The following is a 26,847-nucleotide window of genomic DNA, read 5'->3' as shown; positions in this document are numbered from 1 at the left end:
TACCTTTATCTCATCTTTATCTCAGTGTTAGCAGGTTAGATCTTAATCTAGGTGCTTAAACTGATCTGTCAAAACCTAAGGTTGTTACCCAGTGTCTACATAGAAAAAATGGTTGGGATGATGGTGTGCACTTTGACCAAAGGCTGCTTGTCTCTGAGAAGGTTATCCTGTTATAAATATTTTGGTAAGGTGTGTGATCACATACCAGAAAAAAGTCAGCATGGAGGCAGCCATACCAGTAGAAAGGCGTAACGGTATATTGCTATAAATTATTTCCCTTATTGGAAATAAGCTCTATTAATATGAGCATACTAGAATAACTGAATACAACATGTTTTGGCTTGGCTTTTTAGTTTCTTGCTACATATCATGTATCAGCAAAGACATTAAACTTCCTAAAGCCAACAAGCACAATGCTCTCCCATGCTTGTACTAACCCAGGCAAGTCTAGAAAAGTTTTTACGCTAGCTTTGTCATTTCATAAGAAAATGTATACGCTGGGGGTGCCTTTCTGGTGCGGTGTGTCCTGAGCACGAAGTCGCACCAACAGAAGACTTGCTATCCTGTGGGTGGAACCCTGGGCCCCTTCCTGGGTGGGTGTCACAGGGGAACCCCCCAAACTCACACCCTGAGCACCCACATTGCTCATCCCCACAACGCCCAAGCAGGTGTCAGCTGAACTCGTGCTCGCTGCTCCTCCCTGCACCAACCTGGGCTGTCTGTCCTAGGCTGGACACCACTGCGGGATCAACCTCAGCTGTTCCTAGCCTGAAATTGAGCACCTCATGCCCTAGCCATGTTCATAGCTAGCACCTGTGTGTTCAGCAACCTAATTTTCAAGCTATTTCCAGAGCCCACGGGGGGCAGGAGGAGGTTTCCCTGCACTGCGACTCCAGCACAGCAGAGGACCGAGCTGCTCTCGCACGGGCCGAGGCCACCGCAGAGCCAGGTGGGAGCCAAGTGCCACAGCCCCCAGCAAACCTGGGAGCTTTACTAAGGGAGCCCAGAGCTGAACCCGCTAACGCAGGCAGCCTCAGGCCCAGAGCTATTCCCAAGCTCAGCGGCACGCTTCGCGCCTGAAATCCAGGCGTCTGCTTGGTCCGGGGCTGTATCTCACCGGGACAATTTATTTATGACTGCAGTGCAGAACTGGGGGCAGGCAGATGCTGTCGGGCCTGGCGAAACGAAGGCACCGCTGCTTTGCAGAAAGCCAGCATGCTCAGCACTTACGGCAGGGGAACGGGGAGTCAGACCAGCCGGTGTGTCTGTTGCTCCGGTGGCTTGTGATGCCAGAGAGATTTATTTTCTCCATGCCGTAACTTGCCACATCAGCCCCGCGGCAGAAGTGACAGCCCCCACGGGACGGGAGGCTCAGGCCCCTGGGAGGCTCAGGCCTCTGGGGACTCCCCCCGCAAGGGGCTTCCTTGATCAGCGCCTGAGGTCTCCCGCAAGGCTGGGACGGCAAAAAGGGCACTTAAAATCGCTCTGTGAAACACGGGAGACGCTGCGGCTGGGGAAGGGGAGGGCGAAGGAAAGCGGGCGGCAAAGCAGCGCCCACCCACTGAAGCACGGCGCGGCTGCCATGGCGGTGGCCGCCCCGCCTCGGCCGCTGGCCCCGCCCCCAGCGACGCCAGGCCCCGCCCCCAGCGGCGCCAGGCCCCGCCCCAGCGGCTGGGCGCAGGCGCATTGGCAGCCGGAGGGAGGGGCAGGGAGGCCGCGCGCGGCTCTCGCGAGAGCTGCCGCGCAGGGATCCGCGGTGCCTTGTGGGAGCTCGCTCCTTTCTGGCGGCCCGGCCATCTTGGCGGCGCGTCTCCGGTGAGTGGGGCTCGGCCGGGGCGGCGCGGGTGGGCGCTGGGGCCGCTGCCGGGTGCGGGGGCTGCTGCCTGGTGCTAACCCCTTCCCCCGTTCGTCCCTCTGTTGCAGTCACTGCCCGACCCGACGCGAGGCAGCAACATGGTGGCCGCGAAGAAGACGGTGAGTGGGAGCGGGCCGCGCCGGCTTCACGTGGCGGCGGCCCGGCCTCCGCCAGCGGCGGGCGCTGCGCGGGACGGGGCGGCGGAGGGGGCCGGGTGGTGCTGCGCTGAGGCACCGTGGGCCACGGCGCCGTCTGGGGCGGGGGCCGGAGGGCCCTGGGCGCAGCCGGAGCCGCCTCTCCCGGCCCTCGGAGCTCGGGCCGTGGCCGCCTCGCACAGGCTGCAGTCGCCGCCCACCGGCTTCTCTGTCCTCCGTTCCCTCTTGTGCGCTATCCCGGGCTGCTCACGGGGCCCCTGTGCTCGCTGGAGGAAGGGGGAGCTCCACTGTCGCGTTTCCTGTCATGATCTTGCCTTTTTCTCGGAGTTAGTCCGGCAAGTATGGTTTTCTTGTTAGACGGTGGTGCTCGTCCTTGCACATGCACTTACCTGTTGTTATGAGCACCACGCTCTCCTGTTGGAGTGTCAGTTCATATTGCGTGTGATTACTTGTTTCTGCTGACCGATATAACACTATTAGTATGTACCCTGGGAAAAGATGTACTCCAAGTGTGGCTTAGATTTGTAAGGCAGAAGTAGTATTTACTTGGACTTGACTAGCTGTGCTTTGACAAAGGCCTGTCAAATATACCCGGACATTACTGATTAACGTAGATAGCAGCAGCAATGCTTTAAAATGTATTTTCCTGTGACAAAGGCCTGTCAAATACACCCGGATGCTACTGATTAACGTAAATAGTAGTGACAATGCTTTAAGATGTATTTTCCTATTGTAAGGTAATGTGGGTAAGGGGTATTTTTATGAAGTTGGGAAAACATAGTATCAGCAACCCCCTTATCCACAAGCTTTCTCATATTCATATGGTAGGGTGGCTTTTTTATTCTGTGTTGCAAATTATAGGGAAATTATTAAAAGAATTTTCTTGCATTCTCCACCATTTTTCAAAATGTAAAGTAATATACAATAATGCTTTTCTACACCTTTTTCAGAAAAAGTCCCTAGAGTCCATAAACTCTAGGCTTCAGCTGGTTATGAAAAGTGGTAAATATGTGCTAGGATACAAACAGACTCTGAAAATGATTCGGCAGGGCAAAGCCAAGTTGGTCATCCTAGCTAACAACTGTCCTGCTTTGAGGTAAGCAGATGTATGAAAAAACAGTTCTCTTTAAAACTAAGACAGGTTCTTTGTACAGATACAGCGTGTACTTCATGTTAATTGTTGCAGTGAATTAGTAATGCAGAATACTTTGCTGGCATACTCCAGAGTGCTAGGAAGTAAGTGGTGGGTTGTTTGGTGTGTAATGATTTCAGGTCCAGATGTGCTGAAATGCTTCCCAACATTTTTCTACTTTTCTAACTTAAAGAGTTTGCACTAGCGAAGATATGTGAGCTTTTCACACTGTGATAGCATTCATTAAAAGTATAATGGGGATGAATTCCTGTGGTTTTTCAAAGTAGTATATTGGAAAATAATTTTATAGGTAGGAAAACTAGTAATTGACACCGACTTAAAATATTTGAAGCACACAAAACGTGCTGTCCAAGTAAATTATAAATTTAGGTTCCTGGCCAGTGAAACTGCTTTTCTGAAAATTAAATCTTTACTAACTTCCTGACATTTTCCTTGTTGAATTTCTGGGCCCTCTTTATCTTCAAGAGATATTGATGGATTGAGGAAACTGTAAATGCAGAAAACCAAAATGAGATGCTTGAGAAATTGCAGGACTGTTACCGTGGGCAACATGTTAGTGGGGATCCCAAAAGGGCTTGAGGAACAGTATCGACTAGTAGAATCTCCTGGTGGAAGTCAGAAGAGAAGGGAATACAGATCGACTTTTTTTAGAAAAATACAGTTTTTCACAGCTAGGGGCAGTCAGATCTGTTCAGCATCTGGCTGCTGGGTATCAGCATTAATAAGGGTCATTGTTTATGCACTTTGGCTTAGTTCCTACAACCTTTTGGAAATCTGAAAGTCCTGAATCCCCTTCCTGTAGAAGTGAGCATGTGTAGGAGTATCCTCAAGGATTTGCACTCCAAAAGTGGGTTTGCTGTTATGTGCCTTCAGCATGCTTCTGAATGAGGGTTCCTGGGCCACAACACAGTAGTGATGTTTGCTGGCAAGGAACAGAAGTGTTTTTCTGGGTGGGAAGGAAAACTGTAAGCTTTAAGTGTGATTGGAGTTAAAGCTGCTCTCGCTGTATTGCAGTCAGAATTGTTTATTAGTACTGTAACACCTAGTTTTTGAATTTCAGAAAATCGGAGATCGAGTACTACGCTATGCTTGCTAAGACTGGCGTCCATCATTATAGCGGCAACAACATTGAATTGGGCACAGCGTGCGGAAAATACTACAGAGTGTGCACGCTGGCTATCATTGACCCAGGTACGTCTCTCTTACAGGACAGTGACCAAATGGGTTTGTATAGGTGGTTCCTCTGTTCACCTGTGAGTAGCAACACTGAGCAGGTAACATGCAGGGGCGATGACATACTTTGCTGTCCTTTTCTGTGAGGTTTAACTCATAATTTCCTCTGACCAAGATCCTGTTCTTCTTTTGAGAGTCCTAGATTCTTAGAACCTGGAATTACTGTTGCTTATGTTTGCGCATAGTTCCCATTACTGCTAAACCCTGTGAGTGTGTTTTGTCTACCTGTTGGTCTGTAATGAGGTTTCAGTGGCTGGAAAGCAACTTTATGGTGTGTGTTTCTGAGCCCATCAGCTAGAATATGAGCTGGTGCAACATGCTGTGTGTGTCAGCCTTATTTGACTGTCCTTAATCTAAGACAAAGAATTGTGAGTTATCCTGCTTCCCAGAATGATATCTACAAAAATAACCTGTGTGCAGGTGGATACTAACCCGGGGTTGAAAATCATATTAAACATTTTAAAACTGTAAACCTGTGTGTAGTTACTATGGTTTGGTGGTTTGGTAGCACTCTTTGTCCCAGAGAGTTGCTCAGGTTCCTCATATAGGCTGCTAATTAGGTGACGTCTCATCCTCTTTCCAAAATCTTCTAAGAGAAGAATCAGTCTCTTGTTCTGTTTGTTGACCAAAAAATGCACACACATGGATTTAATGATTTCTGTAATAACTTTTACCGAATGTTCCCAAAGTGACATTGGTTTGAATTTGGTGTTTCTTCAGAAAACTTTATTTAGCTTGCTTGTATTTAAATATTAGCTGTAAACTTAATTTTCAGAATGTTACTTTTAGGTTTGTTGGGCGGGGGGGTGTGTGCGCGCGCTAACTGTAAGCTAAGAAACTGCAAGTAAATCTTACCACTGTGTAATGTAATGCGAATATTCTCGCTGTCCTGATATTTTCGTGATCAGGGGAGGCTAGACATTCGCTATATTAAAACTATGCATTGTGTCCTCCAGGACTAGGTTGTTGCTCTAGTACTGGCTTTGTAAATGCTAGTGACAGCTACATCATTATCGGAAAAATACTGTGTGGATTAGCAAAATAAAAAAAAACCCAAAACTTGTAACTTTATCAAGCCATGAAAATTACTTGCTTTTTTCCTGAACAGACTGTCTCTGTATTGCTTTTAAGTTGGTTTTGATTTGTAGAATCAGTGTGTGGGTTGTGTTTTTTTTTTTTAAACTTCTTGGCTTATTCCTGAAAACAGATCTTTCTGTGGGTCCTCTTGTAACAATATACTTTTGTTTTACAGGTGACTCTGACATCATTAGAAGCATGCCAGAACAAACCAGTGAGAAGTAAATGCTGTAAAGGTGTTATTTCTACAATAAAACTGGTTACAGATCTGTTTTAAGAAAAATTTGTATTATACCTTTGCTGGTTTTAAGCAACAAACTATATAAATGAAGATTCATTATCACTGCTGTGTTTCCTGTTCTGTTAGAAATAACCTTCACAGGACAAAACTTGCCTGTTTCTTTCTCTAGAAGTTGTGGATCTTGAGAGGTAAGTGGAGTTAGACTTGATCATGGCAAGCGTGGTGCCAAATCCAACAGGCTAGGGTTTCCTTATTTTTTGGTTTTGGAGTGTTAATGCAAAAATAAATTGTAATGTGAGGTACAGTAACACATTTGGGATGTTGGGGGGGGACCCCAAAGGGTTTACTTAAAATAAAAAAAAGTCACACTATTTTTACCAAATCAATCACAAAGTACTAATGCAAATTATCCCCTTTGTCTTTTCATTCCAAGAGAATATATATCTGTCAGTTGGCAAATAGGATAGCTGCTAGACAGATGAATAAGATCATACTTTCAATAAGATACCAATTAACTTCTCAACGCTGATTTTAAAGTACTTTGTTTTGTGTTTTGTTTTTTGGAAGATGTTGCTAGAGACAGACAAGTTGGTGTTCTCAAGTCACTGTTGCTGAAGACATTGGTATCTTGCAGATTTGGGCCTGTTTTGTGCGAGACCATGACTGCAGGATGTTCCTTATTATGAGTGATTATCAATTGAGGTGCCAGTGCTTTGCTGACATGTAGTAAAAGAAACAGCTAATGAAAATCAGTATGTACCGGTATCCTCGTAGAACTTGCATTCTGTTTGCCAGAGTATGCGAAAGCGCAGGGTACCTTTTAAAACTTGCTGTTGTGTATCCATGGACACTCATTGGCTTATCCGAGATCACATAATCTAGTTTTGCTGCAACTACTTCCGCTTCTCGTATAGCACAGATGAAGTTGTGCATTTCCATTTGGACACAGTAAATAGGCAAACCAATGTGTGTCAAAGCAAAGGAGGAAGTGCTGGTGTCTGTACCTGTTAAACCCCAGATTTGGATTGGTTCAAGAGATAGTTTAGATACTGCTCTTAGTGTGAAAGTAAAGGTAGCAGAAGAGTGCTGTTGCTGCCAAGGGGAAGGAGTAAAACTTCAAGGCACTTCAGCTGGCCAGAATGGCTGGAAGCAATTTGCTGGTTTCATTTGTGTCTTAGTGCTTGACATACAGGTGTGCAGCTAGTTGTATTGCCCAAAGAATGGTTTCATAATGAAAATACTAGTTACGTTCAGGAAAGTTAGGGAATCACTGAATGCTGACCAAGGAACAGTAGGGAGAAGTTACGTGGTCTGCATGTGGTAAGAGAAAAAGTACTTGAAACTTCAGATAGTGATACCCTGATGATCCAGCAGACTTCCCACTTTGCTCGTTTACTTCCATCACAGTTTCAACACAAATGTATAAATTTCTGTGTTTACCTCCAACTGATTTCAGTAGTCTACTCTTGTTGGAAGAATAGAAGTGAAACCTAATTGCTGTCAATACTGTCCTACTTGTTCTCTTTTTTATGTATGTATATATAGAACTATATCCACACAGATAGGGTGCTTAAAATACTAGCAGAGTGAGTGGAGGGGGGAAATACAGAAAAGCAAGCCAAATAAATCCATACCCTAAAAGTACTTCAAAACATGGAGGTTTCACTTCAAAAAATAATAGCAATTTATTATTTTGCATAGCTTATTTTGGTTGTTTAGTTCTGCTTAATTAGGATTTTTGCTAGTTACTAAATCGTTTATATATAAAAATTTTCACTGTTTCTTATCCGCAATCAATGCAAGACAGAACACATAGTATATAGATGCAGGGATTCAAAATATTCTTTTCAACTTCAGACACAAGGATTTGTTATTTTACTTTGAACCAGTTTAAGAAAACAGTCCTGACAAGTTTGTATGTATAAATATACAATGTAGTATACACTTTAAATTTTGATCAGTATTTTAGCCTGTTTTCCAAGTCTTCCATTCTCTTTGTCATTTCTTCCAGTAGACAAAAGTTAAGGAAAGAGAGCTACTGATAGCATGCATTAATAGAAGAACAGTGTCAGCTGCCTGATTGCTGTGGTCTGTAAACTTGCTCTTGTTTCACCTCTTTGTTACCCTCTTTGACTTCTGGTAGGTTCTGATACAATACTCCCCTGTATTTTCTTACTCTGCTTTGATCAGCTGAGTTGAGAAAGCCGTGTGAAGCCCTGTTCATTAACAGGCATACTTCAATGTGGAGTTCAGGCTGCAGCTTATTAAAAAGGCTGGTGGTTCTGAAAACTGGCCGTTTTACTCTATCTCAAAGGGAAGCTAAATATTTATCTTAGTTAATGCTGTTTAAAAAAGTTTCACTTAATCAAATGGAAAACTGCATGTAAGCTAACAGTAGATTGTAAAACCATATGTAGCTCCATGACTGCAGTATGAATGTCTGCTGCTGATCTTGTATTCCTGCCCTGTGGTGGTATAGCATAGGGTCCTGTTTTCACAAAGCCGGTGGTTTCCAGACAGATGTGGAGTAGAGCACGACAAGCTCCATGGGATCTAGGGCTGGCTCCACTGAAAGCAAGAAGCTGTAGCAATGCAAAGCAGTGTGCAGCATCGCTTTCCTGACAGTGCTGTGTCTGCTGCAGGAGGAGGTTGGATCGGTACCATTTACCTGACCGCCTCCCTCCAAGAGCCGTGGTAAGGCTGGAGCTAGGGGAAGCGAAGAGGGAGCAGGGGCCTAGCATCAAGAGAACTGAAGGCATTGAGGCCCACCTTAAAAGGACTAAATTGCTGCACCCCACCCTTTGCTTGTGTGCCTAGTGTCTTGATTTCAATGTTTTAAAGGTCTTACGTAAGTAAAAAGGGAGAACTGAGTATAAAAGCGGGATCTTCGACAAAGGGCTGTTAGAAGTTGATAGGGGTAGACAGGCAAGTTGAATTCAGCCTGTGAGTTCAGAACAGCCATGTGCTGCTGCCCCTGCCCCCATGTCGCATTGACAGCAAGAAAATCTGTCCTCTTGCTAGTAGGGAGCAAGAGTGGGAATCCTGCTTCTGCTGCTTTTGTGGGGACTAACATGTACATCAGGTTTACGTTTGGCAATTCCTCAACTGTCTGTCATATGGAAGGGATTACTATATGCATGCTAGCATCATTTGAGCTGCTTTCTATGCAACATCAGTGTTTTTTGAGTGTTTACAGAGGCAAAGTTCAAGCAGTAGAAACTGTATTCGTCTACTGATAGAAAAAATAAATGTAGTTAGATACAAATCATCAACAGTTTGGATTGGTCCCTCTAAATTTATGTTCTGTACCTGGAGCTAGTTTTCTAGCCAGTTCTCCCTCTCCCCCTTCCCCCCAGATCCCTGGGATGGGACTGGCCATCAGAGTCTTTGGCAGTTATCAAGAACTAGTATATCGCTCGGTATCTGAGCTGCTCTTCAGATAAGGCAGAGAAATGAGGTTTGTAATGGAGAGGCAACTGGATGGTTCTTAATCTGTTCAAAGCAGTGGTTGCACAGTGCTCTGGGGAAGTGCATGGCACTGCTCCTGTCAAAATGCGTAGGTCTCTGGCTCAGTGTCAGCAGCTTTTCCATCACCTTGAGTCCTTCTTGAACTCTAAAAATCACAGGGTTGCCTGCTCAAATTGTAAAGCAAAAAAGCACACATTGCTAAGCTCTGTTTTCTTTGATTCTGAGTAAGCTCTGAGTTCCTCATAGCCCACTGCAGGAGATTACACTAAAGAGGCTAAGGCTTCTGCTGAAGGTGGAAGGAGTGGTCTCCTTTATTGTCAGCATCTAGGTTGGAACTGTGTGTGTCGATAATGCTCTTAAGGATGTGGGAAATAGCCTAGAGATTTTTCTCTGAAGTCACTTGGAGACTTGGGAGAAGTGCCTGCAGAGGAGTGTAAATGTTGATGAGCATTTGAAGCACCTAGCAAAACCTTATGTGATGGCTTTCTCCCCCTTTATGAAGTAATTCTACTTTGCATGGAATAATTTAAAATTAATCAAGTGATCAGAACATGATTCCTTGAGCTACCTGCTGAAGGATTCACTTGGGAAGGTGAGAGATACAGGGAGGCTGACGCAAAATATCTGGAGGTAAGATCTGGATTGGTAGGTAGTATTTTGCACCAGGTTAACAGGGCCCTCTGCGGGCTTGCCTGCTGCCACGGCCACCGAGGGCTCTGTTAGCCTGACTCTGGACGGACTGTTACCTCCACAGGTCCCTCAGTCTAAAGCTGTTCTTCTCTAGGAAGCAGAGTCATGAACTTTTGATATCACCACACTCTTCTGTGCAGAAAATAAGTGCTTATTGATCTTGCACACAGTTACAAAACTTAAATAGATGTGATGTCTTCTTACTACTTAGTTGATTAGGCAGAAGCTGCTTTCATGAAGAAAACACAGGAATTTGCTGCATAAATACTGCATGATGCAAAGTATTGCAGAAAGTTGTATTGCTAACTTGCTGCTGTTGTCTCCCGAGATATCTGGTGGATGTTACAGATAGCGTAAAGGCTACTGTACTGACAGCTCCCTTGAAAAGACAGACTAACTTGGGGGGGGGGAGTTATCGATCTGCACTTGGCTAATTTTTATCTGCACATTTGTTCATGCAAAATTAATCAGACCTCAGCCCTCTGAATTCTTCATGACTCACTGCATCTGATGCTTCATCAAGCAGTTCAGAAGGGAAACATCTCATGTATTCTGACTCGTGTAGCCAGTAAATGCTATTTCGATACCATCTGAAGAAATAACCCAAACCAAAGTGTTAGTCTTGAATTTGACCAGCCATTTCTTTGCTGTCCCTGAAGGTGTTTACTGCTAGAGATTATTAAAAGTTAAGATCCTTACTAATATTTTGGTCCCTTCTGTGAAGGAGAGGCAGATTTCAAGTCTTAAAAGCCTTGCTTCTCAGAGGTTAACACTATTAAGTAGTTTAGCTTTTCATTACAGTAGATTGATTTGAGCTATGGAGACAGCTTAGACTTGATGCATTATAATAATCATGTCTTTTAACCTGCCCCGCTTGTCTTATATGTAAGAAAACAATTACTCTGAAGGATATATCGCTGGGTGAGTTTTCTTACTTCATTGGTTGCATAGTTCTGGAATGTCACAAGGTTTTCACATTTGCACTCATCTTTGTCTTTTGAAGCTTTTGCTGAAAAACAGAAACAGCCAAGCATAATCAATTGAATGGCATGGGGGAGGAAATGACAAGGACTTGTAAATGCAGAGCAGGTTTGATACAGCTTCCTGTTCTCAAAACAGGTCAACATCCAAAGGAATGCTCTAGGGCAGATTTTGTACATACTGGAAAACAGTCCGCAACAGTTAGGCCTATATATTCAAAGAGCAGTCTGGATTATTCTAAACAAAGGTAGCCTGATTACCTGTTGTTCTTGTTGAGTGAGTGTGACTGTCTTCAAAAAGATACTTGTGGTGTATTGCAAGATTGGGACAGGCAATGACATCTGTGATGGCTATTGTGGTTGATTCAGGTCCTGCAGGAAACCCCCCAAAAGTCTAAAAATCAAACCCACTTCACTTAATTATACAGTATTTTTTTTTCTACTCACATGCACAGAGTTCTACTTAATTAGTGAGTAGTCTCACTAATTGCAGTGAGGATCATTCATGGAGGGGACTAGGGATACAAAGATGTGAAGGAACTGAGCTGTTAGGCTGTATTTAACTCTGTACATGATTTAAGTTGTGGGTTGCAGAACTGAAAGGGAGTTTTGAAGGTTCCTGTGAGAAACAGAAGTGACTGAAAGCTGAACATGCTTTTTTAAAATATCAAGCACAGCATTGAAATACAAGGTTCCCCGTGAAGTAATTCATTCGGATGGTGTAAGAAGCATGCAGCCATGCGTTTGTTACAGTGAATCCCAAATTTTTTGTACAAAGCAGATTTGAATTGCAGAAAGGAGGGTCGCTTGGAGGGGGGTAGGAAGGGGAATGGGATGAACAACTCTCTCCTAGGTGAATTGTTAGGGTTCTCTGCAGAAGGCGGTGTGAAGAGGCAACTTAGCAATGATCTGGGGAGACAGCAGGACACTGAGTTAAAACAGCCAACCTGAAGGCTGCGGACCAGACTTATGAAGCTTCCCAGATGATGGATGCTGCTGGTGAGCTGACTCTTTCAAGGCTGGTGGAAAGAAATTGCCAAAGGAAATGAGATCACAAAAGGAGCAATAAAAATGTTCACATTCCCTAGAAATGGAGATGTTTGTTACCAGTAACTTGGTGTTTCTCTCTGTCTCTCATAACACATGGAGAATGCCTCATACCTGTGCAGTTTAGAGGCGGTCCAGCGTTGGAGACTCCAGGACTCGCCCTTCAACTCAGACTATCAGAAGAACTCTTCCAAAACCAGAAGTGCTTTATCAATAGATTAATAGTGAAGCAAGCTGAAATGACAGCACCCTACTTTGTGTCCTTTAGTGAAAATTCTTGCATGTTGCATTGCCATCTATCACTCCTTTGTGGTGAACTGAATAAGAATAAAAACTGCTTGGAGAAGGAAGAAATTTCTTAATCTTCAATTTTTTTCCTTCATAATGGGAAATGATCAGGGAGTTGGGAGTGTTTAGGGGAGAAGGGTGCGGTAGAGTTTATTTGATGCACTACAGTTATAAGCAAAACTACAAGTTTCTAATTCATGAAGCACAACCTTTAAAATGTAGGAATTTATTTCAGACTCTACATACCTTTTTAGTCAAAGGGTGTCTGGAGACCCTGTTTCATATGTAGGTATAACCACCTCGAGTCACTCTGTGCACTACCCCTTTCTTGCCGCAAGAGGGTAATGTAGAGGCAGCTTTGGTTCCTCAAGAATGGGTTCTTTTCTAGAAAATAAATGCTTCACCTTCAATTAACTGTGGAGTCCTTAATTGCCCAGATGAGCTGAAGAACATACATTTAACAACTGCACGACTTGATCAACTATGCCAGGGGAGTGGGTGATCTGCCATGAAGATGCAGTAGGGAGGTGGAAGATGCTTCTGGGCCCCACAGGTTTGTTACAGCTATTGGGATCTCTTGGGTCAAGTGAATTTTGACAGATGCATTAACAATCTGCAGCTGTCCTAAGTTGCACTGGGAAGGAGATGAGACCCTCTGGGTGGGGGCTGGAATGACTGAGCATGAGGAACAGGGAATGAACAGAGATGAGTGGTTGAGTAAGAAGACCAGAGTTCAGTGGGCAGAACTATAATATATGTATCAAAAAGTCTGCGTGGGAACCAGCTGGTGGAAGGAACACAGGTTTTGGAGCAGAGTTCAGGGCAGAGGGGTGTGGGATGAGATCATGAGGTAAGGAATGAACCAAAATGGGTAAGGAGTCTAGTAGAAGAATGATCAACTGGGAACAAGGATGGTGAGACTTCCAGTGTAGGAGGGAAGAAACAGGTAAGATAGAATTGTTTAGGTTGGAAAAGACATTTAAGATCATCCAGTCCAACCATTAACCTAATGTTACCAAGTCCACCACTAAACCAATTAAGGGCTCAAGATGAACCTTGAGTGTTCGACCCTGGGTAATGACTTGCTCTAGAAGTTGTTTAAGAGCTGTAGGCTAATGAGGAGGCTGACTAGGAAGGGCAGAGAAACTGACCTGAAAAGGTTGAGCCCTGATGCTGGGCTGGTATAGACAAGTAATTATGACTCAGATGTAAGGGACAGGAAAGATGACTGATAGGTACACTGGCAGAGGTAGGGCAGAAGGTCTCCAGTTTGGGAGGGGAATTGGGCATTTCAGAAACAACAACTCAGGCTTCAGAAACTTGTTGGGGCCCAGATTTCTGATCTCATCACCTCTAAAGCTGTGAATAATCAGAGAAGTAGTGACAGAGGCTGCTAACCCTAACAGAGTCCCTTGGTGAAGTCAGTCCAGTGAACATAAATATTCAAAATTTGTTGGGGAACAATGCTATGTTGGGTGTTTGCTTTTAGTGCTCTGTTTTGTAACAAAACCTAAGATTTTGTTAGGAAAAGCCTGTGAGAAAGTGTCTTCAAAAGCAGTGGCTGACTATTTGCAGCAGTGATAATGATCCACAATTTGGAAGAACAGTATGTTAACCAACAGGCCACTGAGTACTGTCATCTGATCAGGGCTGGGGTCTTCTGACAAAAATAGTATATGACCATGTAATTAAAGGCTCAGAACAGGGGCGAAGAGGCAATCATGAGGAGTACGTATTATGTATGACATTGCTGTAGCTTTGTTAGTGCTTCCAGTCAGATGAGAAATGAAGATTAACCAAGGCAATGAATGGGAACTGTCTGACTGAATTCCTCTTAAGAAGCAAAAGAGAAAACCACTTTTTTTTTTTTTTTACTACTAGTCATCAAGAATAATTAAAGGCAACCAGCAGCTATTCTACAAGGCTGATGCTTTCTTGCAGAATAAAAGGAAAAAGCCTTACCCCAAAAGAGATTTGGAGGGCTTCTGCTTTACTTGGAAACATGCAGCCCATCGGCAGCTGGGACTGAGGATGAGTGGTTTTGTCAGTGGAGTCCATGAGGTTCAGAGGGTCCTCCCACTGCCCTCACAGACTGGAGCCTCAGAAGTCCTCAGCTAAGGACCAAGGCTGGAGGAAAAATGAAATTACTGCTGTTGCAAAGGAGGGAAAAAAATTTAGGTAATGAACTGAAACAGAGGGGGGAAAAAAAAAGAACTTTCAGCTTGTGTAACAGGCTTGGAGGCAGAATTTCTGGTGCAGTGAGTTGATGAGCAATAGGTAGTCCTGGAGTGTCCAGAAAAACAAGGCTGGGTCAGTCCTTAGTTCACAGGTGTGAGGCATTGCCTGTTGGTGAGAGAGGAGGAGGACAGAAGCTGAGATGCACCAGCTCTGCCCCATTGCTAGAGGTGTAGTCTAGAAACGGCCACAAAGGGGCAGGATTGACTTATTTTTCAGATGGTAAGTAATGTAGTTTAAAAAAAAAAAAACAAACGCGGTTGCTAAACACAGTTATGGGTACCTGAAGGATGCATTTCCATCACTGAGCTCTGGGGTTTGCTAATAAGTGAGAATTATACCAGTTGACAGATAGTTTTGGCTTTGGCATCTCCCCAAGCTTTTAAGATGATATGCTGTCATCAGCAGATTATCTGCCTAATAAGAAGGTTAATTGAACAGACTTGGTTTCATGTTATCACAGTATTTTGTGTTTCAGAAAGATGGAACTAGGCCTTCTTAGGACTGAGAGAATCACAAAGAATATTATAAGCTAGAAAACATTCTCCAATTCTTTTTTCAGATTCTTCCTTGACATCTGTATGAGGAAGAAATGCACTGCTGCTTGCCAGCCAATTTCACACAGTAATGTTAAAGAAGAAAATAAAACCTGTTTGCATTTAATTCCAAGAAAAACAACCAAATAAAAGCTAGTGAAAATGAAATCATCTTGCATAATTCTAGTGCTATGACTAATATTATTCACAGTGACGTTTCTGAATTTTGCTTCAGGTACTAATTTGAATGTAGAAATAATACTGAGTCCTGGGAATGTGTGAGTAGGAGAGACATGCTGTCCTCTCTCTGGCTGAACAGCTTTTGTCCCAGCTCAAATTCCCCCTTCCCCTTGCAAAACTTCAGCTGGGAATGTTTATATAGAGGCTGTTTGCGCCACAGTGAGGAAGGGTGCTTTCTGGAACAAACCTTCCACATTTGTGGAGCAAAACTTGGAGCTTATGCATAACTGAGATCCACTCTTTGTAGCTTTGACTGTATGTTCAATGAACTATTTTTAGTCTTCTATAAATACACACAACAGTTCTTGATGATTTGTTTTGCTGTGTTTTAGGTTTTTGCCACTGGTCTTAAGAGTAATTTTTTGTTCTCATTTAGACATTACAAATCCCTGATTATTTTCCCACATTCCCGATGAAGTAGATCATGCTTCTTTGGTGGGGTGGGGTTCAGTGCATGGCTGACTTGACTGTAGAAAAAGAAAGGGGAGGGAGCAATTGATTCTTCTGGGCACAGAAGGGTACATTTTATGCAACCTATGAAAATAAAGACAATTATTATATACCTTTACCTGGTGATAGATTAAAGGTATATATTCCTCACATATTAAAGGGCAGAAAAATTACCATGAGTGACTTAACACTTTGCAAGTCTGACACCAGTGATCTATGACCTATACTATGACACCAGTTGTCCTTTTAGGCCTGCAAAAATCTGTAAGCATTCATTCCTCTTCTATCTCAATGCAAGTGGAGTACTATTACCTTCACAGATTTGGGCTCTTAGCTCTTCACTTATGTCCTCCATAGCTGTGAAATCCTCAGCATAGAAGAGATGCTTATATGATGGTTCAGAAGCAATTTCCAGTAGTTCTTCCTCAATTGCTTTTCCTATTCCAATGGCATAGATAATTATACCTAGATTCAAAAGCAATTGCACATAATTATTACATCAGCAGTTCTAAACCCTTGTTCCTCCATGAAAGGAAAATATGAGCATTAGTCGTTTTAGAGAGAGAGGAAGGGCGAGCACAAGAAATGTATATGCTGTGTAACTTCAAAATTGGTTTTGAACAGGCTTAATATGCTTTAGTTGAGAGATGTGTAGAAACTCACTGCTTTGCTGTAATTTGACTGATAGTTTTTAAGTTAAAGAGATGACAGTTGTCTGGACACTGCTGATTGTAAATGAACCCAGAAAGAGTACTGCAAGACATCCAAGAGAATCACACAAGTCAGCCTTACAGTTGCACTGAAAGTTCCTGGATTGTGTCTGTGTACGTAGGGTGTGTGCAATAACGCTAATTAGTGCGTTGGTGGGAAGACCTATTATATATTAGCAAATAGGGCAGAATCCGGAAAGATGGCAGTAATTTTTTTAGAAAAATGTAAATACTTAGTGTTTCATCGAAATCCTCAGAGCATACTGAGACTAGAGTCTTACAATCTAGTGACACTAGTAGGCTGGGAGGCACTGCAAAGGCACCCAGACCTATGAGGGTAAGAACAGGGGAAAAGAAACAATTTGTGGGGCTAGGAAAGAGCGAGCCTTACAATAGGGATGCTTAGGAAAAGCATTTCCCCAGCAGAGGTGCTAGGGAGAAAGTAAATGAGGATTTGTAGTGTTCTTCACTCTGAAAGCAGGGAAGGAGGAAGCGTGTCCCACCAGACAGATTTTAAACAAGCAATGAATAAAAAAACATGGTGATCTTCAATATCCACTTTTTCAGCAGTTACTTTTTTATTCTCTTGACATATGATCTGATACAACATTTCTCTTTACATTAACTCTGGCTTAGAAAGTGTCTACAACTAGTACTGATTTTGTGATTTGTAATACAACTACTAGCTTCATAGTATTTCAAGCTCTTTTATAAGATTTAAGAGCAGAAGCTGCCTTCTCAGGTGGTTGGTTTCAGATAAAACTTAGGATGAGGAGGTTTGATATCTCTTTTATTATCACGGGGTAATAACAGCTACACACTCACTAAATTGCAACTTTAACCTTTTTGCTGAAGAATCCTGGGCCTGATAACATCATAAACTATGCATTTTCCAACTCTTTAACGTAAGCATCTCCTTACTTTTCGTCATGAATCTGCCTACCATTGCACTTTAGTCAGGCAAGTAAAACATTCACCAGAAGCTGATTCAATTTAATTAATGGACCAGTCATGCTGAGGTCTGTTGCTTTTTAAAGACTTGGAGTTATCAGTGATAAAGCATTCAAGGCCAATTTCGTACTCAGCATTACTACACTGCCTACGCTGCAATTACACAGGGGATGGATTTGGCTTGTAGCATTACAAATACCAGTGCAAGCAGTCTGGAGCTGAGGTTTCATTCAGCAAGTAAGCAAGGTTGGCTTGTACTTCTTTCCTTCTTCAGTCCTGTAAATCTTCCATGTACTTTCACAGATCTCTCTAGTTAGCATATAAATCTTTGGTTTTGTTTTTAATATTTAAAAAACCACTTTGTTTATATTTCATGTAATGGCACCCTTGTTAGCACATGCTCTTCTCATATCCTTGGACATTTTTTCCTTTTCTCCTTACAGAGAGGTATCAGTCCTGACCAACGCTATACTAATCATGTATCAAGTTATGATTGATATATCAAGTCAATAAAACAAGAACAGAAAAACCAATGTGCAGCATCTTCTAAAGTCTATTTTCTCTGTGTTGTGGGCCATCAGCCATGGTTCTTAAAGTAGTTTCTCATAAAATAGAAAATGTTTTGCAAAGAAAAAAGGGATGCTTTATTTTCTTGAAAAGTTTTGAAAATTTTCAGCTGATGCTGCTAAACAGCTGAAAAGTTTCTGAGTTGTGGTACAGGTATCCTAGAAGATGGATTTCTGCCTAGACATATTCTAAATTAAAAATCAACCTTTTTCAGTTACATTTCAGCATATCACCTGATAAGGCACATAGAAACAGAAAGATAGACAGCACTACAGCTCTATGCTTTTGTAAAGAGGACCCATCTTCCTTCCAGAACAGTCAGCACTATCAAATCAGTTAAAAGTACAGAATATATGTAAATAAAAATGTAACACACCCAATTAGTATCATAGTATTTCTCAGGAGGATAGATTTCTGTATTTTGAAGAGACAGGCTGGGTTTTTTTTTTTTTGTTTTCTTAGAATTTTTGATGAAGTTTCCAGTGTTCCCAAATCTCTGTCTCAAATGTCTGCCCTTAGTGGATATGTTCAGGGCACTGCATGGTATGCCAGGTGGGTAGTACCACTACCTGTGGATGGCACAGAACCCCAGCGGTGAGACACTCATCATGGGTCCTGCACTTGGGATGACGTACATGCCTTGTAGCAAAGGCTCCTGTGAACACCAAAGATCCGATGTTCTGCTACAGTGGTCACTGTACTAGCCAGACTGCTATGGCTAATGGTCTCTTGATTAGCACCTACTATAGCATATCCATACTTTACCACATCTTATTTCTAACAATATTTGCCTTTTAGAATGAGTCAAAACCACCTCCACTTACCATTTTGCTTTGCTCTAGCAGCCCACTCGGAGACTTCATCTTGGGCTCGTCCATCCGTAAACACAATGGAGATTCGAGGGACATTTGCTGAAAATGGTCTTGCTCCTTCTGTTTCTGTGAAGCTTCTCTCAAACATTTGCTTCAGAGCCAGTCCTGTCATGGAACCTCGCCCCATGTATTTCATTTGTGATACAGCTTTCTTCATGTCTTTGGCTGAGCTGAACTGCCTTAACGTAAACTCTGTGCGGACTTCAGTGGAATACTGAAGCAAACCAACTCGAGCAGCTTTGGGTGAAATCTCAAGTGAATCCAAGATTCCTGAGACAAATTGTTTTACAATTTCAAAATTATCCTCTCCGAGACTTTTTGATCCATCAATCACAAACACCAGGTCAACTGGGCCTTCAGTGCATCCTGTGAAATAAGCAGCAGAGCATTCAGGTCATGAAAAAAACTCCACAAAGCTGAAAAAGGGACCTAGATACCAAGGGACTGCATAAACTCAGAGATCATCTAGAGTACCTTGTTCCTGGCTCATCCAACTTTGCCAATGTGTCTAAAGATGTTGTGTACAGTCTATATCAAAAGCTAAGAGTGTGCCTATGACCAAGAGTTTAACAAAAATGTAATCACAGTGAATACTTACTGAGACATACTACTTTGTAGAATACTACAACTCTTAAAAATACAGCAACAACCAGCAAATTTTAAGAATGACTGTTAAGTGGAGAGAACTGTATAACTGAAGAACATAGCTAGGGTATAGAGACAGAGATGCCATCATTTTATTCCAGGGATAGGCCAGTATGCTAGCTTTACATTCGTGTATATGACCATCACTGAAAGACATGGAAGAGAATCATTGGAGCTGCACTTGTGTTGCAGAAGTAGCAAAAAGGTAAAGGTGGTACAAAGAAATGAGTCAGTGAAGCCACACTTGTATATAAGGTGAAAATCTAGGCATCATATTTAGAGTGGCAGGGAACAGTGAGACAAAAGCCAAAGGGCTTGGGGAAGGCTGAGCAAAAAGAGAAAGGTTAGGTAGCCTGCCCTAGACCTTAGGATGAGGTTCAAGCCTGGGGACAAAATTTAGACAATGCACATGTTTTTATAGCACAAACTTAAACCTGTAGTGGCAGAAAACCAGCTAAAAAACTATAGGTGAGAGAGTAAATGCTAGAAATGTGCCCAGCTGCTAAGCATGGATGAGAATTTTTTATGTAAGTTTTTTTTGCTTGTAGCTCTCTAACAATCTTGTAATAAGAAGGCTTATGAATTGCTGAAATTAACCTTTTCTGGTTTACCCACTAAAGCTGGGAGTTTGTCAGGAGACTGACAAATTTGGAGTTCTCATACTTTTTGGCAAGTGCACATGCAAAAATCAAAGCAGTTTGTAGGCACTCTGCATCCGTGACAAGGTTAGGGAGTTTAGGGACTGGAGAGTATCTTCAAAGCTGCAGACTGGTTCTGCCAGGTCTTTTTTTTTATTCTGGAAAGCAATTGCCTCCGGCAGTCATAGACTAGTGCACTTTGTGCAAGGGGCTGGCTGCAGAGATGCTCAGCTCGTATTTGATCAGTGTGACTTCTAGGGAGAATTTGCCATACTAAGGAATGTGAGATTTGCATCTTAGTCTGGACCAAATGAACTTTCACCTCCACTCATCTCTGATGTTTGTATATAAGAATGCTGTAAGCACTATACGAGAGAGAATTGTGCAGCAGAAATTACTTTGCAGAAATTACTGAAGATGTCTGTTACCAAATCAGTTTAGGAATAAGGAATTTTCAGCTTTAAAGCTTAGGCTTTTCTTCTTAGACAATAGTTCTATTTTAAAACTGCTGTCCAAGAATTCCTTTCTGCAGTCATCTGAGGAAAAGATGTGTCACACCTACTAAGGCAATGGTAATCCAATGAATATGAATATCAGAACCACCACAATATCATTGTGTAAGTCAAGATAGGGCAGCAGTTCATGGTGAATGGTTTTAGTTAGGATTGAGATCAGCCACAAACATGTTACCACTCTGTTGGTAATAATAGTCTCCCCAGCTAAGGCATCCATTTTTGCAGAATAAATGTTTTTATGGAGTTCCAGTAGAAGAATTTTTCCTCCAAGTATTAAGGAGTGATGACATAAATGCAAGTCATACTCTAAGCATGTCATGTTAGAAGATGAGCAAATAGAATTAATGATATTTTAAAATGGAGTATATAAAGATAAAGGCTCCACAGTATATGAATCTAATTAAAGTGCACATTCTTTGATAATAAGATTTCACTTTGGCTTTTTTCATGATGTTTGGAAAGAATTATTATCATACTTGATACTACACCAAAACAACTGTTCCAATTTGTTAGTTTTTTGCTTACAAGAGCATCAGGTTAATTGTTCAAGACATTTTCCGTCACACACACATATGCTTTGGGCTTTCAAATATTACATCACTTTTGAAGTGAGGCATTTTTTGAAGTGAGGCATTTGAAGTGAGGTCAAGTAATTTTAGAAATCAGATAAACAAATGCTTTCTATATAAAATGTACTTACTTCTGCATGTTTTCTGATCCTCTTTTAATACATATCCCTCCTGGCATTTGCAGATGTATGAATCGTCATTATTAACACAAATATGTTCACAACCATGGGCAACTGATTTGCAGACATCTTTATCTAGGAAAAGTTGAAATATTTGTATGTATTCTATTTAACATATTTATAAATTCAAACACTCCAAACATGATATTTGAAGAATGTATGACAAAGGAGTATAATATCTTTGTTCGTTTACGTAGCAATGCTAGAGGAGAGCGGCTGACAGACATATTGAGTTACTTACTTCGACATGTTTTCCCGTCTTGTCTCAGGACAAAACCCTCATGGCACTGACAGCTGTATGAATTGTTATTGTTAATGCACACATGTTCACAGCCATGGTCAATGGATTTACACAGGTCTTTATCTGAGAATCATTAAGAGAATTTCCTTATTAGACCATTTCTCAAATGCAAAACTGGCATGAACAAGCTTTGAGTGAAATTAAGTCTGTTATTTCTTTTATGACTGAAAAAAACACATTCCCCATAAAAGTTTCAGCTACTCACTCCTGCATGTTTTCCTGTCTCGCCTCAATATAAATCCCTTGTGACACTGACACGTGTATGAATCGCCAGTTGGAACACAGACATGTTCACAGCCATGGTTGACTGTTTTGCAGATATTTTTACCTTGGAATAATGAAAATTATATTTAGCACAGTTAGCTACGTAAATAACTTCCACAAAATGTAAAAATTATGGCAATAATCTTCCACAAAGGAGCTCACTTCCATGAAGTTGATTCTATATTAAAGACACAAATAACACACTACCATTGCATAGTGTGTTTCATTAACAGATCAGGAAGTACAAAACAATGATTAAACAACTTACTCCTACAAGTTTTCCCATCTTCCCTCAGTATGAAGTCCTCATGACACTTGCAGATATAGGAATCATCAGTATTAACACAAATATGTTCACAGCCATGGTCAACTGAGTTGCAAACATCTTTATCTGAGAAGAGTGGATGGAGTTTGTGAGGTTCATTAGGGAGACATAATATCTTTTATTAAGCATCTCAAATAATTGGAAATCACAAACATACCCATGTGCAAACACTCACAGCCACAACACTTAAAAGCCTCAAATAAAAACATACTTTTATAGCTCAGGCTACTCACATCTACATGTCTTTCCATCTTCCTTCAGTATGAATTTTTCACGACACTTGCAGATGTAGGAATCTTCAGTATTCACACAAACTTGTTCACAGCCATGATTGACTGAATTGCAAACATCCTTGTCTGCAAACAGAAGAGTTGGTAGTGAACATATATCAGCAGAGGCCTCAAATACACGTGTAGTCCATTAAATTAAGTTCTCATGCTACTTACTTCTGCAGGTTTTCCCATCTTCTCTCAGTAGGAACCCATCATAGCATTTGCAGATATACGAATCATCAGTATTAACACAAACATGTTCACAGCCATGGCTGACTGATTTGCAAAGATCTTTATCTGAAAACAGATGACAGCTTGTGCTGGTTAATGCATTTCTACACAAGCATAAGCTGCAGATAAAAAGTGTGCTGATAAATATCAGACTACTTACTTTTGCATGTTTTTCCATCTTCTCTTAGCAGGAATCCCTCCTGACACTTACAAACAAATGAATCACCAGCATTAACACAAGCATGTTCACAGCCATGGTTGACTGATTTGCAAATATCCTTGCCTGGGAACAGTTAGATAATATTTAATGTGGTTTCCTAGTTAAACTTTTTTTTATAAATGCAAAGACTGTGGGAGTAATCCCATGACCAAAGAAAGATGGAAGCCTGCAAACTGAAAGCAAATCTCTGGCTAGTTAAATGATAGACAGCTTAGCTTACATGGAGTATGAATTCTTTACAATCTGACCAGAAATAATTGCATGGTTTAGATGGCTTCCCACTGACAATAAATCATTTTAGGATTAATCTGACTAGATTAAGGAGGAGGACTTTACATTAAGAGCAGCAAGAGTGAGAGCAGGGAATAATTTAGTACAGTCATTTAGCCCAAATTCATGTTGATAAAAACAAAATTAAGCAAAAAAACACAGGGCACGAAGCAAAATAATTCTTTAACTTCCTTACATCAATGCCAAGAGTCTGCATAAACTATACCCAGAAGAATAGGACCTACTCGTTTAAAAGGATAAATAAAATCTAACTGGTATTGTTGGAAAATGATGGGAGGACTTGTATGACTGCAATGTTAAAACCAGTTGGTTAAAACCTCTTCAAGAAGTATAGAAGGGGAGAAAGTACAGAAGGAATTGGAGCCTTCTATCAAGCATTCCCTATTCCTTTTTCACTGCAACACAAAAGAAAATACTCTCAATTGCTAATGGAGAACTACCTTTACATAGAAAGTAGAACGCTACTGACAGCCAAGTTCAGACTGACTCTTCAGCAAAATACTTAGGTTTAATGTGTAGGGAAGAAGAACTTCTATTTTTACAAGAACTTCAATCTGAGCAAATTCCCTGGAGGTCTCATGCTGCCAATAAAAAAATTCAAAAAACTTCTACAGAGGACAATCTTCTAACTCAACAAGCATTACATTTAAGACATGGCAATTTAAACTAGATCATTATAGCAGGTAAAGAAGAAATTATCATGTAAGTGAAAATTAGCATCTGCTTATACAGAGCTGTAACTCAGACACATTTATTGTTTATAAACAGAATGAAATACAAACCAGCAGCAGACATAGCTATTACTTCAAAAGGATGAATTTCACATAGCTGAAAGCAAATATGAGCCAGAGTATTTTGGGATGGGGAGAAATAATAATAATAAAAAAAGTGAATGATTGCACTATTTAAGGTTATTTTACTAGATACCCCCACAAAATGTAGTCCCATAATCTAGAAAGAATGCCAGAGTAGTTAAAAAGGCAACCTCATTTAGAAATTGAAATTGAAAACACCTGTAAGATTTGGATAATGATTGCAAGAAAGGAACTTTCACAGTATTTACTGAACATGAAAATATTAGGAATTTGAAAACACTGAAATAATAAGATAAAGGACAAGGGGGTGCATGGCCAACAAAATAAAGGATAGTACGAGCAAGTTATTTAAAGACTATTAGGAACAAAAAGCATTCTAACAATGTATTATTAATTAATAGAAATGGTAGAATTGCCAATCTTAATGCAGAAATGTTAAAAATATTCAGTGTATTCAGCTCTGAACTTATGAAATAGGGTACTGATGATATTGTTGAAGAGTTTCACCAGCTGAGAAGTAGGTCACACAGCACCTACTGAACACACCCATTTTTAAATCAGTAACTCCAGGTAACTTGCAGCAAAGAGTTGTAAAAGAGCTGAAGAGCATCTTGGATGCTAGTGTTATTTTTCAGTAACTCCTAGAACACTGAGGAAGCCCCAAAACACTGAGCAGTCTCCATCCCCAGCATATGCACACACACTGAAAAAATACTATTGTTCCAGTGTTTGAAAAGGATGAGTAGTTCATAGTAAGTCATCAGCTTGACATTGATCTGCATTAAAATAATGGAATAGATAGTGTGGAACTTGATTCACAGTAAAATCAAAGAAAGAGAATTAATATCAATCAATTTGGTGTTATGGAAAAATAGATTCTGGAAAGCTAAATAAATATCTTTTTTAATTGATTATGATGCTGGTTCATAAAGCTCATGCTGTTCATACAACAAAGCATTCAGTAAGGCAGTAGTCTTGGTATATTTTGGTTAAGAAAACAGACTGCAGAATCGACATTATATGGATTAACACTGGCTAGAGAGGTCTTCAGAAGAAATTGTAAATGGGGGAACATCAAGTGGCTTGCTTTCTAAGAATTTGCCCTGCTCCTCTACTACTTAACATTTTTATGAACAACCCAGAAGAAAATACAAAATAATCACTGACAAAGTTTGTAGGTTACTCCACTTTTGAGAGAATGGCAAATAAAAATAGAGCAGCTGCTGATAAAAGGAGTCCTGAATCTTTTTGCAAGCTGGATAACAGCAAATCATATGTATTTTAAAATAGCCAGATCATGGTAGATAACAAACTGAACACAAGTGCTAGCAGAATATTTTGGTCACAGACTAATGCTATCTTTGGTCATAACAAAGATAGATTAAAAAAAAAAAAAAGAAGATAAAAAAAGGTAGGTGGATTCAAATAAGAATTAGGTGGGTTATAGCTCCTCTACCCTGGACCCTGCTGTGTCTCCTATTAAAAGACTTTGTACCATTGTGGTGCCCCCACAAGGATGCTGATAAATAGCAAAGGTTTTAGGGGAGCAAGAAGGGGCCTACGAGAAGATTAGAAAACATATAAAGAGCCTGAAGGAGGTTCATCTGCTTATCATTTACAAAACAACATGCTAAGACATTAAGTTAAGGAACAGGGTAAGTCATGATCTGCATGGATATACACAGAACAACACAGTGGCAATTAGAACTTCAACCCATCAAAGTAAAATGCAGCAACATCCTATGCTCAAGATTAAAACTCAACATAGTCAATCTAGAAATGAAGTTCACATTTGAGAAGCTATATTCAAACCTTAAAATTGGCTGATTTTCTGAAATGTATCTTCAGTTCAAACCATACTTAATTGATAGAACTCTTATGATCTATAGAGAACAATATTCCGTTCTGACTACTATGAATCAGTGAATAATCTCCTAATAAAAGGAAAATGAAATTTCTTCTTTTATTCATAGGCTACTTACTTCGGCATGTTTTCCCATCTTGCCTTAGTACAAATCCATCATGGCATTGGCAAGTGTATGAATCGTCATTATTAACACAAAGGTGTTCACAGCCATGACTGACTGATTTGCAGATGTCCTTATCTAGGAATAATTTAGATTTTATTTACTACAGTTTGATGAATGAGAACATTTCCAAAACTTTAAAGACTAAAAGTAAGAAACTCCTAGGAAATAAATAATTTATCCTCCTTTTTGTCAGGCAAAATCCCCTATAAGAAGACTTACCTCTAACACAATATACTTCTTCAGTAGACAGCTGAGTGCAAAAAATACAGTAACATAAAATAACTTACTTTTACACGTTTTCTTATCTTCCCTCAATACAAAACCCTCATAGCACTGGCAAATGTATGAACTATCAGTATTCACGCAAACATGCTCACAGCCATGGGCCACAGAATTGCAAACATCTTTATCTGGAAAAAAAATAAGGTTGCCAGTATTTAAAACATGCACACATTATAAAGGAAATCTTCTATTAAAGATAAGGATATTACTTCTACATGTTTTTCCATCTTCCCTTAGTGCAAATCCCTGATAACAGTGACAGATGTATGATTCATCAGCATTAACACAAACATGTTCACAGCCATGGTCAACTGAACTGCAAATGTCTTTATCTGAGAATAGCTGATGGTATTTGGTTAAAGCACATCTACAGCAAATGTACCATGCAGGGAGAAGTAATAGCTTTTATTAGGTCGACTGATATCACTGGAAGAAATGGGCAAAAATTTAGGCAGCAAACACTTCTAACTCTTGGTACCTGAAAAATTGTGAGTCTTTTTTGTCTCCCATCATATCAGTTTG

The 26,847-nt window shown here is 40.9% G+C and overlaps 2 protein-coding genes and 1 non-coding gene across 3 annotated transcripts in view; 2 read left to right on the top strand and 1 right to left on the bottom strand.

The window, feature by feature from the left end:
* The first annotated feature begins 1,760 nt into the window (after positions 1 to 1,760).
* RPL30 (ribosomal protein L30) lies at positions 1,761 to 5,816 on the top strand. Its single transcript, XM_075706318.1, has 5 exons — positions 1,761 to 1,815; positions 1,924 to 1,974; positions 2,961 to 3,106; positions 4,224 to 4,354; positions 5,649 to 5,816. The coding sequence occupies exons 2-5, from the start codon at positions 1,954 to 1,956 to the stop codon at positions 5,696 to 5,698; spliced, it is 348 nt and encodes a 115-aa protein (XP_075562433.1). The 5' UTR covers positions 1,761 to 1,815; positions 1,924 to 1,953; the 3' UTR covers positions 5,699 to 5,816.
* On the top strand, positions 5,266 to 5,400 carry LOC142593078 (small nucleolar RNA SNORA72). The gene has a single exon (XR_012830880.1). It is a non-coding gene; the product is annotated as a small nucleolar RNA SNORA72 (small nucleolar RNA).
* Positions 5,817 to 7,444: 1,628 nt separating the features above from the next.
* MATN2 (matrilin 2) overlaps positions 7,445 to 26,847 on the bottom strand; it is a 68,562-nt gene continuing 49,159 nt past the window's right edge. The window contains exons 11-26 of the mRNA XM_075706315.1: positions 26,535 to 26,657; positions 26,331 to 26,453; positions 25,996 to 26,118; positions 22,848 to 22,970; positions 22,631 to 22,753; positions 22,418 to 22,540; positions 22,128 to 22,250; positions 21,801 to 21,923; positions 21,536 to 21,658; positions 21,247 to 21,369; positions 18,701 to 19,114; positions 15,961 to 16,113; positions 11,800 to 11,871; positions 11,114 to 11,224; positions 10,786 to 10,881; positions 7,445 to 7,724 (exon numbers count right to left, since the gene is read on the bottom strand). Coding sequence (XP_075562430.1) covers positions 7,672 to 7,724; positions 10,786 to 10,881; positions 11,114 to 11,224; positions 11,800 to 11,871; positions 15,961 to 16,113; positions 18,701 to 19,114; positions 21,247 to 21,369; positions 21,536 to 21,658; positions 21,801 to 21,923; positions 22,128 to 22,250; positions 22,418 to 22,540; positions 22,631 to 22,753; positions 22,848 to 22,970; positions 25,996 to 26,118; positions 26,331 to 26,453; positions 26,535 to 26,657 — 2,129 coding nt within the window. The 3' untranslated portion in view covers positions 7,445 to 7,671. The remainder of the gene's footprint in view (positions 7,725 to 10,785; positions 10,882 to 11,113; positions 11,225 to 11,799; positions 11,872 to 15,960; positions 16,114 to 18,700; positions 19,115 to 21,246; positions 21,370 to 21,535; positions 21,659 to 21,800; positions 21,924 to 22,127; positions 22,251 to 22,417; positions 22,541 to 22,630; positions 22,754 to 22,847; positions 22,971 to 25,995; positions 26,119 to 26,330; positions 26,454 to 26,534; positions 26,658 to 26,847) is intronic.

The sequence above is a fragment of the Pelecanus crispus genome, chromosome 2, assembly GCF_030463565.1.
Source record: "Pelecanus crispus isolate bPelCri1 chromosome 2, bPelCri1.pri, whole genome shotgun sequence".
Classification (NCBI taxonomy): Eukaryota; Metazoa; Chordata; class Aves; order Pelecaniformes; family Pelecanidae; genus Pelecanus; species Pelecanus crispus.
Note: the sequence above shows the minus strand (reverse complement) of the source record. Positions and strands in the feature narration are given on the sequence as shown.